Source organism: Pezoporus flaviventris, unplaced genomic scaffold (genome assembly GCF_033815535.1).
Source record: "Pezoporus flaviventris isolate CSIRO_AGI_PZ_B2104156 unplaced genomic scaffold, CSIRO_AGI_Pfla_v1 ptg000006l, whole genome shotgun sequence".
In the NCBI taxonomy this organism is placed as follows: Eukaryota; Metazoa; Chordata; class Aves; order Psittaciformes; family Psittacidae; genus Pezoporus; species Pezoporus flaviventris.
The window spans coordinates 8,413,599-8,427,805 of record NW_026892554.1 but is presented as its reverse complement, the minus strand read 5'-3'; the positions used below and the strand labels follow the sequence as shown (position 1 = coordinate 8,427,805).

At 45.9% G+C, this 14,207-nt stretch overlaps 1 protein-coding gene across 1 annotated transcript in view; it reads right to left on the bottom strand.

Moving 5' to 3' along the window:
* FANCI (FA complementation group I) overlaps positions 1 to 14,207 on the bottom strand; it is a 25,323-nt gene extending 11,116 nt beyond the window's left edge. Inside the window, exons 1-19 of the mRNA XM_061446784.1 lie at positions 14,045 to 14,207; positions 13,884 to 13,956; positions 12,240 to 12,370; positions 11,711 to 11,867; positions 11,573 to 11,630; positions 11,086 to 11,127; positions 10,482 to 10,605; positions 9,467 to 9,552; positions 8,884 to 9,016; positions 8,566 to 8,658; positions 7,931 to 8,067; positions 6,962 to 7,142; positions 6,331 to 6,418; positions 5,040 to 5,170; positions 4,316 to 4,386; positions 3,320 to 3,434; positions 2,543 to 2,665; positions 1,374 to 1,442; positions 15 to 116 (exon numbers count right to left, since the gene is read on the bottom strand). Of these exons, the coding sequence (XP_061302768.1) occupies positions 15 to 116; positions 1,374 to 1,442; positions 2,543 to 2,665; positions 3,320 to 3,434; positions 4,316 to 4,386; positions 5,040 to 5,170; positions 6,331 to 6,418; positions 6,962 to 7,142; positions 7,931 to 8,067; positions 8,566 to 8,658; positions 8,884 to 9,016; positions 9,467 to 9,552; positions 10,482 to 10,605; positions 11,086 to 11,127; positions 11,573 to 11,630; positions 11,711 to 11,867; positions 12,240 to 12,370; positions 13,884 to 13,956; positions 14,045 to 14,128 (1,998 nt within the window). The 5' untranslated portion in view covers positions 14,129 to 14,207. The remainder of the gene's footprint in view (positions 1 to 14; positions 117 to 1,373; positions 1,443 to 2,542; positions 2,666 to 3,319; positions 3,435 to 4,315; positions 4,387 to 5,039; positions 5,171 to 6,330; positions 6,419 to 6,961; positions 7,143 to 7,930; positions 8,068 to 8,565; positions 8,659 to 8,883; positions 9,017 to 9,466; positions 9,553 to 10,481; positions 10,606 to 11,085; positions 11,128 to 11,572; positions 11,631 to 11,710; positions 11,868 to 12,239; positions 12,371 to 13,883; positions 13,957 to 14,044) is intronic.

The window sequence follows — 14,207 nt, the reverse complement described above, 5'->3', positions numbered from 1 at the left end:
CCTGTAGCTCTTACCAGTGGTTCTTGCAGAAAGATTTGATCTCCTTGAGCCATAATACATCCTTCAAGTTTCAATGGAGGCAGGAGGTCTGGCTGGGGCAAGTAATATTGCTTTATCTGTCACAGAAAACAAGAAATAAAAATAACCAGTTACTTGGTAACTGAGCCTCCCAGGTTGTTTGGAAACAGAAGATAATCTTCACACTCCATTTCACAGAGCAAAAACTGGCACTGTAATAAAGGGACTGTACATCTACGTGAGCCATATCATCCATTAGTGATTAAAAAGCCCTCTTGAGTTGCTTATGTACCTCTCAGCCCTGAAACAAGTTTACCTGACCACTTGCTATTGTGTTGCCTCCACATGCAACACCACTTGCATTTCACCTGCAGTGCTACTCATCCTTTAACTTGCTTAGTTAAGGACCCGCACTGAACGCTTGGCCCTGTTATGGCATCCAGCTTCCTGGCCTAAGGGTGCAGGCAGTTATGGAGGCTACACTTGGCACTAGAACAAATCCATCAGAGATTATGCTTGCATCAATTCCTGTCTATATCCAAGTACTGATACCTTTTATCAATACTTGGAGGATATCCCCTTCCTTTGGCACATGACAGGAAGGTGATATCCTCCAAGTACTGATATAGGATCAGAACCAAATAGGGAAAGTTATATATATAATGATGCTATAAAACTCTATACATTCACACCAACTTCCCCTTAAGTGCCCTCTGCAACCTAAAAGCTGCCTTGTCTCTGTTCATGTTCCTTTCTCAAACCCTCTACTGTCATGGGAAAGCTGGAATTAGTCAGCATGAACTCTGTGGATGATTAAAGGGAAGAAAATTACTTGTCTCAAAAGAAAGCACAGCCTGTCCAATGGACTGAGGAAATGTGATTGTCTTGTTGCCATGAGCAACACTGTTGGGGGATGAGTTAATCCTCCCAGATCCTACATGGACTTGGGTATTCTCCCGATGGGAGGACAGCAATAATAATTACTCTGTCAGCACACATCCTTGGGGAAGTATGGGAGGGTAACTGCCATGCACTGCTAACGAAGAGGCACAAAGCACTTCTCTGGGCTCATACTTCTCACAGCACCTCAGAACTGAAGGGTTGGAAAGGACTCCAAGAGATCCTTTCTCTACCATCCTGTGAGACGATATGAACCAGTCTCCAGACGTTTCCCCAGTCTGCTCTCTCAAGATAGCAGGGATCTGAACACCTCCTTAGAGAAGAGCCACACACTTAAACCTGTTTCTAGTCTAAGGGAGAAATATTTTCCCAATATTTAACCTGAATTGTTTGCTGTAGTGGTTGCAGTGCAGAATTCTTAGTCTCTACAGCCACAGCACACAGCATTACTTTACCTGGGACAAGAGTGTTTCCATTATAGAGCTGGCCAGCTGGGAGTTCCTGCGAAGGACGTCATAGAAACCCTGGAGACAGGAAGGAAGGACAAGTTGGCTTTACATGACAAAGAAAACAGACCAGATATAACCCAACAATAAGTTGGTGTCACAAGACACCAGTGACCATTTGGCACTGCAAGGAACTGTGAGGAAGTAACAATGTGCTCGGTGTAAAACCCCATACCTGGCAAAGCAAAGGCACCACAGAAAGAAGGTATGAATCAGAAAGAGTATGAATTTCCTCACAGGGGCCCTCCTACAAGCTGTATCTCCCTAGCAGCGGTGGCATCAAGCCCAGAGTGACTTTCACCGCTATTTAACACTAGCACTAGATCCAACTTCAAACTGTGAAATCCTGCTTCAAAGGCAAAACAAGCCAGTGGGGAAACTGTAGGAGGCAAAAAAAATCCTTCAGACTGAGAAAACTCAGTGGTGGATAAAGCAAGCACAAGTCTTACAGCAAGTGACGAACACACCCAAAACTTGCAGCTCACCAAAGGTCAGTCCAACCAAGAAAGAAACAAAATCTCTCTGACCTGAATAGGTTTTTTCTCAGGATGGTACCCCATGGTTACCTCAAGCGCCAAGATACACACCCCCAAATGGCTCTTTATATTAGGCCACTTGTCACAAGAAATGTAAAGGACAGACAAGCATCTGTAGAAGCTTGCAAAAGGAAGAGGAGAAAAGACTGATCCCTGCTGCAGTGTTTAAGGAAGTTGCCACATATTCTCCAACCAGAGTTTTCTTTGGAGCTCATCATTAACTCACAGCAACTCTGTCTATCTGATGTCTGTTACAACACTCCTCACTGGGCATCAAACATGCTTCCCATTTCCTAGGCCACACTACAGAAAGAGACGTTGATGCATTCTTCCTTTTAAGCAGTGCAGGAGATGAGGAAGATACATCGCTGTGTCTTTGGGATTACAGTGATCCAAAATAAAAAGCAGAAGGATTAGAAAAATAAATATAGTCCCTGGTACATGTGTCCCATGAAGAACATAACCGAGATGGTAGGTTGTTTTCCACAATAATGTGATCATTACTTACCTGGGGCTACACTAGAACCAGACTACAGAAGAGACAGTGGCTGTTTAAAAGGATATTGAAGGAACCACGTTTACCTCGTATAACATGAGCCGAACATCCGCCTGCTGGCTCAGACACCGCCTCAGGCTGCCCAAGATTTCAAGGCAGAAGGCCTCATTAGCTGCAGAATTATAGCAGGCATGAACATCTGCCTGGACCTGGGAGGAGATATTAGTCACGTTATAGTGGTTACATTTCTCAAATTATCACAACACACAAGCAAGGTGATAAGGGGCCTGGCCCGTAAACAATCACTGAAACAGGCCTTAGCATGCTGCCAGGCTCTTTATCATCATCACGGAGTAGTGTGAATGCTCCCTAGAACACTGGTGCTGTAAGACAGAATGAGAGGCAACACCCTTAGGCCAGCTTCTCATTGCATTTCCCAAAGCTCTCCTTCCAGGACTAATCCTTACTGAAGTTTTATTCCCATTTTTGGGAAACACTCTACTCTTGAACTGTTTCAAACAGGGACTCTTCATCAGGGAGTGCAGTGACAGGACAAGGGGGAATGGGTTCAAACTTAAACAGAGACGTTCAGGTTAGATATGAGGAAGAAGTTCTTCCCTCTGAGTGAGGCCCTGGCACAGGGTGCCCAGAGAAGTGGTAAATGCTCCATCCCTGGCAGTGTTCAAGGCCAGGTTGGACAGAGCCTTGGGCAACATGGTCTAATTGGAGGTGTCCCTGTCCATGGCAGGGGGCTGGAACTGGATGATCTTAAGGTCCTTTCCAGCCCTAACTATTCTATGTTCTATGGAATTAGACATGAGACTCTCATCTGTCCACCCCAGGGGCTGCAGAACAGCACTTACCTGAGTGGCACCAAAGGCCTGGCTGCACTGAGAAGAGGCCAAGCTGCCCAGGATCTTAAAGTTTCTTAACAGAAGCAAAAAGCCAGCAACTGCAGCTTTCCGAGCATCGAGCTGCCTGTGAGGCAGGAGAAAAAAGAGAAGCATAAGGAAAAACTGAAGCAAGAAGCTCAGAAGTAAATACAAGACCAACTCGGCAACAAAAAAGGAGCCCACAAATAAGGAAGGACCGGGCCAAGTGGAAGCGTATTCCCCAAGAGGGCAGCACAGTCCCAAGGAGTTGAGAGCTTGGCAGTTTGCTGAGAACTCCTTTGCTCTACACTCTCACAAGTCAAGTTCCTTTCTGTCTTAGCAGAGGGATAGACCAAAGCATTAAATATTCCCTGAAAACTGTAATGGGAAAGTCTCAGAGCTGGAAAATTGCTCACAAAAAGCTGGTGTTTTGCTTTGCTCATGGGAACCTCTGGGTCTTTCCCAAGAGCAAGTCCCTTGCCTTGAATAATAATCCTAAATTACAAATTCTATATTCATAACCAGGCAGCCACTGCCCAATAAAATCCAGTTTATGATCACAACATCACGAAGACAGCAGGATGGTTTGGACAAAGCATTACCAAGACAACAAGCCTGCTTCTCTACCACCCTGTAAGGGATCAGAGGGAAAGTGGTAGCTCAGCATTCCAGACTCTCCCTAGCATCTGGATGTACTCAGCAGTGTAGACACATGTTGGAATTAATTTTAGTTTTGCCTACTTATTTGGCATTCCCAACAGCTTTCTGAATTCCCAAAGCCCAGTTAGCTGGGTTTGGGATTTGTGTCTCCGTTCAGTAAGCTGTGACTGTATTCAGTGCTAAGTTAAAGGGTTAGGAGATGTCACCATCCAGTTATGGGAAGAACATAGTAAGAAGAGACTCATCCAAACCAAACAAAACATACTTCCACTCCAAAACCATAGATGAGTTGTGGAAATCTTTTCAATGAATCCCTTCCCAGCTTACCTGGAAAAGATAGCTTTCTGGAGAACAAGTATCAGGGAGTCCCTCACTGACATGCTGACTTTCAGCAGAGGCTGGAAAGGAAAATAGACTTTGGAGAGAAAATCACTAAGGCATGCCAAGCCCTTGGGGCATATGAGCTCATCTTCCTCAGGCCCATCTGGCCCTGCGTTTCCAATACTGTCATCAGTACAGTAGGAAAACCAAACCATTTTAAGCCAGTATAAAATTAAACCCAGAGAGCTGTAGCAGTGAGACACCTCACAGGTTAGTGAGGACACGGTGCAAGGGTTTGGGAAAAGAAGAGTTATCCCCAGATTGGACAAAGCAGGTAAAAATTTAATACCAGGGCATTATCTCAGCTCAGACAAAGAGAAACACTGACATAGAGCCTGGAAGGAGAAAAATCAACATGACAGCTCCAGCTGTTCAGTTAAACACTGTATACTTAGTTTTGTACAGTGTGTAGCATCTGGGCATCTGCTATATGAAAGTTCAGCATAGAGCAGCTTTGGTACCATGCCAGACCACATCATATGCTTTTTTTTAGAGGGCACATGCAAATCCATGCTTGAAGAACAGTTCCATGCTACATCAAACAACCTACAGCAGAGCATGAAGGTTTATTTTACAAGGAGGTTTAACAGATCATGCATATAATTGTGGCCTAGTGCTGTCACTGGAACTAAACTAGCAAGGATATTCATGGAGAAATGCAAAGCTTTACCTGTACTGCCCGGAGAAGCCCTTGCACTGTGTCAATGGGCAGAAAGGACAAATTGTCAAAGGTCTCTGTGACTTTGGAGGATGAAGACTGAAGCACAAGAGGAGCAGACACAACAATACTGGACAGCAAATCTGAAAAACAAAAGGACAAACGGGGTAAGAAAATGGGCAAGAAAAGTCTGACCAAAAGATGTCTATAGAGCTAACAATTACAGAATAATCAAAGCCCTTCCATCGTACAGAGGTAAGGACAGGGTGAGCACTGAAAATCTGAGCTCTGCTGCAGTCACAGTGTAAAATGCTCACAACCCAGCTGAAGGGCTTCATCCCACCAGAGGGCACTGAGGTATAAGAGAAGAGGCTGCAGCAGAGGCATTTTGGCAGTCCCAGTGACTCCCAAGCACCTGCCCAAGGACGAGGAGGAAGTCAAGGCTAAGGAGCATGGAACAAAGTGCTGACTGATGGATACCAACTTTCTGTGCGTCAGCTGTGCCATGGCAACTGCCTGCAAACATATACTTTACCTGTGGTGAATACATGGTAATCTGATGCAGCTGACACCTTAGTAAGAGGGGAAGGAACAAGTGATTTTCTTGGCTTCAGGTCACCTCATCAGGAACTTAAGAAAGCCAACTGTATGCTGGGCTGCATCCAAAAAAGCATGACCAGCAGGTCAAGGGCAGGGATTTTTCCCCTCTGCTCTGGTGAGACCCCACCTGGAGCACTGCATTCAGCTCTGGAGTCCTCAGCACAGGAAAGACATTGACTTGCCAGAGCAGGTCCAGAGGGAGACCACAGAAATGAAGAGAGGTTCTACATCCTCTGATAAGAAGAAAGGCTGAGAGAGCTGGGGTTGTTCAGCCTGGAGAAGACTCTGAGGAGACGTTATTGCAGCCTTTCAACACTTAAAGGGGGCTTATAAGAAAGATGGGAATAAACTTTTTAGTAGGGCCTGTTGCAATAAGACAAGGGGTGATGGTTTTAAACTAAAAGAAAGTAGATCTAGACTAGCTATAAGGAAGAGAGTTTTTACAGTGTAAGTGGTAAAATAGTAGCACAGGCTGCTCAGAGACATGAGAGATGCTCCACCCCTGGAAACACTCAAGGTCAGGTTGGACAGGGCTCTGAGCAACATGATCTAGTGGAAGATGTCCCTTCTCATTGCAGGGGGATTGGACTTCATGATCTTCAAAGGTCCCTCCCAACCATTCTATGAATCTATTAACTTGTTTCAAGAAGCTATATTCTGAGTTTCTACAGGACAGGACACATTTCTCTCTCTTTCCTGTTACCTATGAAGTGGCTGACAGGAGACCCTGCTTTTGTGAGGACTCTGTTCAGGACCTGCTCAAGAATATCGCTTCTGATGGGCTCATGAACCTGAAACGAAAAAGAACAACAAATAAAAACGATGCCTCACAGCACAGGCATCATGCAGCACAAAGCAAATCCAGATCTGACAGGTAAGATGGAACTGGCTGCCTGAAGTCCCCTTTCAGCTAAATTCACACAGGTTGATTCAGATTCCATCCCAGGCCAAACAGAATCAGCCCATCAGAGGCACACACTTGAAAAATACTGGGTGACATCAGTGGTGGGATGCATATTTACCACTTCAGTGGAGATGTTGGTTTCAATCCCACCCATAACAGATCTCCTTTGTCCCTCTGAATTTCTCTACCTTCTTTGCAGTTTCTTGGAAAGTGTAATAGGGATTACACAAGTATCATGGTAGCTGGAACAGATTAGGATTAGGTCTTCATGAGGATGGTCTCTTCCAGTTGGACAGGGGCAAATAGAAAACTAAATCTGGTACTGTTTGTAAAACACTCCTGATGGATACAGCAGGCAGAGTTCTGACACCATTTACCAACAGAGTTCTCTCTCCCCACCAAAAAAATCCCTCTCCAAAACACACAGTACCTTAAATGTTTCCAGCAGGATGCTTGCTCCCAGTCTGCAAGCCTGCTGAGCTGGCATTTTTGAAAGGCCATAACTGGCATCAGCAGCTTTTCCTCCAAAGGGCTTTTTTGGTTCATATGATTCCATTAGGCTGAAGCCAAGATCCACCAGGCCCTGTGTAACATGGTCCCAGCCAAAGGCACTGAGGAAAGCATTAAGCAGACCAGGAAAAAAACAACTTAGTCACAGAAAAGGTTTAGATTAGAGCAGTTTAAAGTAAAATTTTCTACAGTCATTCCAGGGTCCAAAGCAGCAATGGGAGATGCTTGATCACACCAGGGAATATCCCTCACAAGCCCATGACTGTCTCTAGGCTGAGGGACAGGCATTCAGCACAACACATCTTGCAGTCCAGACTTCCCTTCCAAAGGTTTCCTCACTGTGGGGAATGATGTGCACTCAGGTCTGATCTGAACGTGACAGTAGGCTACAGCTGGGATGCACAAATACCCTACTGATCCTGAGATCTTCAAGTCAGAAAGGAAGAGAGAAGAGGAATGCCTCTCATCAAACTGAAGGACAGCTGCTGACAGATCAGAGCTATCCTCCCACAGGATGTTTAAAGGACTAACCATGTGGGGGAAGAAAACAGTGGACCTATCACTCATTCCTTGATCAGAACACAAACTACAGCCAGCAGCATGACTCATACCATCATACTGATCATCAATTTATACTGAGCTTCACCAGTAAGAAGCAGATGGAGGGTCCTGATCAGTTTAGTCCTTTGTACCACCAGATGCTGGGATCTGAGGGAGGGAGAGCAGATTTACACAGCTGAATTTTGTTGCCTTTTTTTAGGTCACCAATATGAAACTAGGATAAACCTTTGGATTTTGACACTGTTCCCTGGCCAGCAGTATTTAGCATCCCAGACCATTCACCTTCAGAAGCCCTCTTAGTGTTCCACAGCATGTGGCAACAACTCACCTGTTTTCCACCACTTCGAGAATGACAGCAGTTACATCATATTGTTGAGGAAACAAATCCTGCAGAAACTTGGAGGCCTGAAGGAACTGCAGGTCCTTGCAGCTTCTTGTGATTGATGTTTTCAAGAAATCAAATACCTGGAACATAAAATCATTGAGTGAGAGGAAATGATCTTTGAAATGAGACCTGTATAGTCTTGGGTATGTTCCAGTAAGAGCACCAGCCAGAGCACAAGTTCCAGTAGAGCCTGCCAAAAGTCTGAACTCACTTCTGTCTCAGGACAAATACACCAGCCTCATTAAGTGCCTCAAGGAGGGCAACCTGCTGCCAGATGCTCTTCAGGTGGCCACCACAGTGCCAAAGCATTACAAAAAGAAGACATTGCTTTTCTTCTCATCCTGTAACACCAACCCCCAGGAATCACAACTCTGGAAAGTTCTGATATTGCTCTGGGGTCTTTTATAGTGTTCAATAAACTACAGGGTACCAATGACCTAACTGCCTCCCCACAAGCATCCTGAAACCATTTTAAGACTAGCTCTGATGGGAATATGACCTAACCATGCTTCCTTTCCCTTCCAAGAAGTGCAGTGTACATCACCATGAAGTTCTCTGCAAGCTGATCACCCACATACCTGCTCTTGCTGTCTGTGTTTTACTGCAACCGATAGCAAAAGAGCCACGCTGAAGGGACACAGGGCTCTAGCAGGGTCCTTCTGCTGCTCAGTCTAGAAAATGGCAAGCAACAGTCAGCTGTTACCTTCAACTGCAGCATCCCACTAGCTCAGGGAAGCTGCAAGGCACATCTGCCTTCAAACATACCACAGCACTTTTACAAGTGAACATGACTGCAAACACAAAAGCTGTTAAATCCTTTCTACAGATAACCAGTTAAATTTAAAACCCCTGCTTCAGCATCTTCAGCAGCAGAGCCTGCTCCATCTGTGTCCTACCTTTAGATGTTTGATTAGTTCCTCGCCGAGGTCCTGATCCAGGTTGATAACAGAAACAATATGGAGAATAACGGTGCCCTCCACATGGCGGAGCTGGTCCAGGGGCATTGTGGCTACCTCAAGGTCCCCTGATCTGTAAATTGCAAAACCAAGCCATCCAAAGCCATGAATCATTTCTTATGCATCAAGGAGGATGTACTTGTACAAGGTTTAATAACTTGAATTCGAGGAGCTCTGGCCAGGACCAGGGTGACTACAATTAGAATCATAGAATAAACTAGGATGGAAAAAGGCCTTCAAGATCATCAAGTCCAACATCAAGTCCAGCACTGCCAAGGCCACCACTAAACCATGTCACTAAGGGTTTCATCTAAACGGCTTTTGAACTTCCCTGGGCTGCCTGTTTCAATGCCTGACCACGCTTTTGGTGGATATTTTCCTAATATCCAGTATAAACCTCCCCTGGTGCAGCTTGAGGCCATCTCCTCTTGTCGTATCGCTTGTTACTTGGGAGAAGAGACCAGCCACCTCCTATACATTTACTCAGGTAGTAAGAAAAGGGGATGACAGAGAAACAACTTACTGTGGAACCTTCTGTTCTTCCTTTTGTCTCTTATCCAACTGATTGAAAAAACTGATGATTCCTTCTAAAACAGTCTTCTTACTGCCCTGCAAGGGAGGACATCACATTGAGCCACTACAAGGCTGGTACCCATCAATTACAAATGTCATGGTATCCCTTCTTTTCCCTTCATCAATCCCTGAGGTGGGGAGGGCTCCCATGCAGGTCATTTCCAAATGAAGCCATTCTGGTTTAGTTTGTGTATTTCTTTTGACTCTTTATTAAAGAGTTGGAAGAAGCTGAATCTTCCAGATGTTCTCAGGGTTTCTTTAAGTTGTTACTAATTAGAAAGGATCCTTTATGTTATAAATAATTGGGAAGGCTTTATGATATAATCAATTGGGAAGGCTTTCAAACTCCTAGCCTTCAATCTATATATATACACATATATATTTGGCCAGTGGACCTGAAACCAGGTGGAAACCAGGAAAACCTCTTAAAACACACATATCATTTGTCTTTGACAGGATCACTTTTGGAATTGACTCAGTCATAAATGAAGCCCAAGAGCCAGATCACCCTGTCAAAGGGCAGATATTCTTGGCAGCCTCTGCTTGCAGGAATAGCCCAGGAATGACTTGTTTGCGGCACAAGTCAGACTACAACCCAGAAGACAGCTATACTGCATGAGCTATTATTATAGCGTGCAGACCACAGTGAGGAAAACCACACTTAAGGACACTGAGAAAAAACAATCCTCTCTGCTGTCTGACAGGTCTGTGCTCACCCCTTATTTCCCAAAGGTTTCCTTCCTTCCCCACAAGGAATATAAAGATTGTATGCATCTCTGAGCAGTCAGCTTCTTCGGGCTAGCAGAAGTTGGAGAAATAAACCTACTGATGTCCTGCTGCGTCCTGCTCCCCACAGCACGGTTTGGAACAATGAGAATTCCTGCCAAAATGCAGCCTACAGCTCAGTCTGTACAGCTATTTTTCTCATGGTACATACTTAGGAGGAGGCTCACGTGAGCTCTTACCTTTGCAGAAAGCAGCAGCAGCTGATAGACCAAAGGCGGAATTTCCTGCAGGTCTAATTTGGAGAACATCCTGAGGACCTTTTCTACCACAAACTGCAGCTCCTCTCCTGAGAGTGGAATATCCCTGTTGAATCAAAGATGCAGCCTAATAATTTCCACTGATTTCCTTCAGAATCCCACAGCAGATTCAGCCCATAGCTAAACAAAAGCTTCTAATGTACAGACAGGCAGCAAGTGCTCCCACAGTCCTCACCAGAAGCAGTTGCCAAAGATTCCTCAAATCCCTACCTCTGTTCCAGGATACTCTTCTTTCTGTGCTTAGATCTCTTCCACATGATGTTCACTAATGTATTATTAACTTGCCAAGGCTCACTCACACATGGAATAGAAACAATGATGCCATGCCCAGTCTTTGGGCCATGCCTTCCCAAAGCTGTGTTTTGTGTCCAAATGGATCCAACATGGATGTTCATTGACCAACCATTCACGTGGCTGTGCCTGGTATGATCAGACCTACTTGTACTTCCCCCAAACTACATGTGAAATAGGGCACAGACACGACAAAAGCACATAGAAGTGTTGATGCTGAAGGGAAAAGAATTACCTGAACATGTTGGCAAGATGTATCACACTCTGAGGATCCCACCTGGTACAACAAAACTATGTCAGAAAATGGAGAGCAAGCAGAATTACCACTTAGCCCTTCCCTCCTCATACACAATTACTCAATGTCACCATTTCCTGTTATTTTCTTGTATTAAGATTAGAAGCCAGGTTTCCACCAGAAATCACCACCACCACCCAGACTGGTAATGGTTCTCAGCTGCTCCAGCCCCCACAATAACAAATACCAAGAGAGAAATGAAAACAAGCACTTTCCAAGACCAGTTCATGCAACACTATTACAAGATCTGGGAGCAGGGTGTTCCCTTGCTATCCCAGACAGAGAAGACACTGTCAGGGAGGGCACAGATTCAAGGATGATAGAACAGGACACAGGTGGTGACATCCAGCTCATGATGATGCCTTTTTCAAAGCACAACATGAAGCTGTTTTGCCATGTAACTAAGAGCTAGCAGGGATGTACGTACTTGCTGGAGCAGAGAGTATTTATCAGCTGTTTCTTAAACTCTTCGCCATTCAGTTCACCTGAAAAAGCAAAAGTCTTTGAGGAGCTGATTCCAGAGGAAGGGAGGACAGGCTGTAAAGAAGGAACTGAGAGGGATTACCTTTCCCATAAGCCAGACTCTCCTTTGAACTGGCCAGTGCAGTGAGAACAGTGGAAAACAACTCCAAGGATTTCCCATTAGACAGGTTGCCACCTTTGATAACATCCACAAACAGGGTGGCAAGTTCAGCCAAGGCAGGGCCTGGCAGCTGGCGAGCCTGGGAGAACATACAACGTTTGAAAAGCCTGAGGCACTGCACAGAAGTCCACATATACATCCAAACCATCACCAAAACTCAGCAAACAACAACATTCCTACTGGGAAATGTTCCCCTAAAAGCAGAATTTGGCCCTGAGATCTCTATTTTGTATAGAATAGAGCAGTGTATCAAGATGACATACTTATAGGTTTGGAGTTTCAAGTCTAAATTAAAGATAATCACATTTACATACACAGTAAATTCCAACACCAGCTAACTTAGTCCAGGGTGGATCCACGGAAAGGACACAACTCATCTTCCTCAGTGGCTGAGTGAAGTATCTCAGTCGACACACAAAGTGATACCCAGGAAACCCAAAGGAATATCTACCTCCAGCATGAGCAGTCCTATGATTTCAGACACTTTGGCCAGATGCAGGTCTCCTGACTCCACCAGCGGGATGCAGTGCTTGTAAACCTGAAGCCTCCTGAGAACACCACTCTGCTGGGAACAGGGGGAGCCTTAAAAGGAGGAAATAAAGAAAACAAAGAATGGACAAAAAGTTATGGAAGTAACAACATGTTGCTAACCAACAGGAAATTAGCAGGGCTGAACTATCACCTGACTGCAACTCCCTGCTTTATCTATCTGACACAACAGATAAATAAAACAGAGGACAGGAAATGAGAATCTCTTGGATAAAGCAGCTGAAGCACTGAACTCTGCTATCACACCCTGTGCTTCACTCAACCTACTGCCAGAGATCAGGAAGTGTCAAAACGCTGAGAAGAATCAGGTTGGCAATTAAGTCTCAGCTGGCTCAGCTCTACTCTAAGGTGCCTGTGTTGTCCTAAAAGTGGATTTGTGCCCAGTGTGTAACAAATCCACACACTCAGGAGATGTGTTGAGCCAGGCCTGGGCGGGCTGTTACACAAGTCATGCACATCAAGTTTCAGGGCTCTTTTATACACAAAAATCAGAGATTTCATACTGACTGGTTATTAGTTAACATATGACGACATATTCATTCATATAACTGCATGCTCAGAGGAAGGGTCTTCACCTGGGTCAAGGTCTTTTTGATCTGTGGGTGTGACTACTAGTATAATAATAAAGGCAGCTCACTTCAGAATGAATCAAACTTCAGTTTGACTGCCAAGTTGGTTAATTGGACAGTCACTTTGCCAAGCTGGAAATAACATCCTCAATCCCAGATGTTCTCCTTTGATGTTTTAAACAGAACCAGGTCTTGGTTTTACTCATTAAGTCCTTATTGCTAATGAACATGTTCTTGACACAGGTTCAAGACCCTAATATGTACAGTAACTATGACTACCAACAGCCAATGTAAAATGTATCACCTAAGGGCGGGCAAAAGTAAAGCCCACTCACAACAGGCTCATTAAACATGTGTCAGTCCAGTCTCCTATCTCCCTGTACCTATTTTTGGGTATCACGTTTCCCTGGGCAGCCCTGACCAGCTGATTTTTGTAGAATCACAGGATGGGTTGGAAGGGACCTTAAGCTCATCCAGTTCCAACCCCTGCCATGGGCAGGGACACCTTCCACTAAAGCAGATTGCTCCAAGCCCCTGTGTCCAACCTGGCCGTGAACACTGCCAGGGATGGGGCAGCCACAGCTTCTCTGGGCACGCTGTGCCAGTGCCTCAGCACCCTCACAGTAAAGAACTTGTTCCTTATATCTAACCTAAATCTCCCCTGTTTAAAGTTGAACCCATCACTCCTTGTCCTATCACTACAGTCCCTAATGAAGAGTCCTTCTCCAGCATCCCTATAGGCCCCCTTCAGTTACTGGAAGGCTGCTAGGAGGTCTCCATGGAGCTGAACAGCCCCAACTTCCTCAGCCTGTCTTCATACGGGAGCTGCTCCAGTCCCCTGATCATCCTCACGGGCTCCCCTGGACCTGCTCCAACAGCTCCATGTCCTTATGTTTGTTTCCACCAGAAGTGACACGTCCTGGTGCCCATGACCACTTCCCCTCACCCCCACCCAGCGCACCTCAGTGCTCACCCACCTTTGAAGATGCCTCTTAGCAAAGCTGCCGTCTCCCTGCCGCTCAGGGCCTGCCTTGTCACCATATCGCCCAGCTGCAAGGGAAGGGGACGCCGTGAGCTGCGCTGCACCCCCCCCCCGCCCGCCCCGCACACCGGGCCCGGCCACCGGGTACCCGCGCACCTCGCTCTCCCCCAGGCTCTGCAGGGCCTCCTGGAGCCGCTCGGGAGCCTCCTGGGCCGCCAGCGCCAGGATACGCTGAGCCATGGTGCCGGGACACGGGCACAGCGCCCCGGAGCTCGGCCCCGCCGCCGCGAAATTCCCGCCCGGAAGAGCCCGCCCGTCA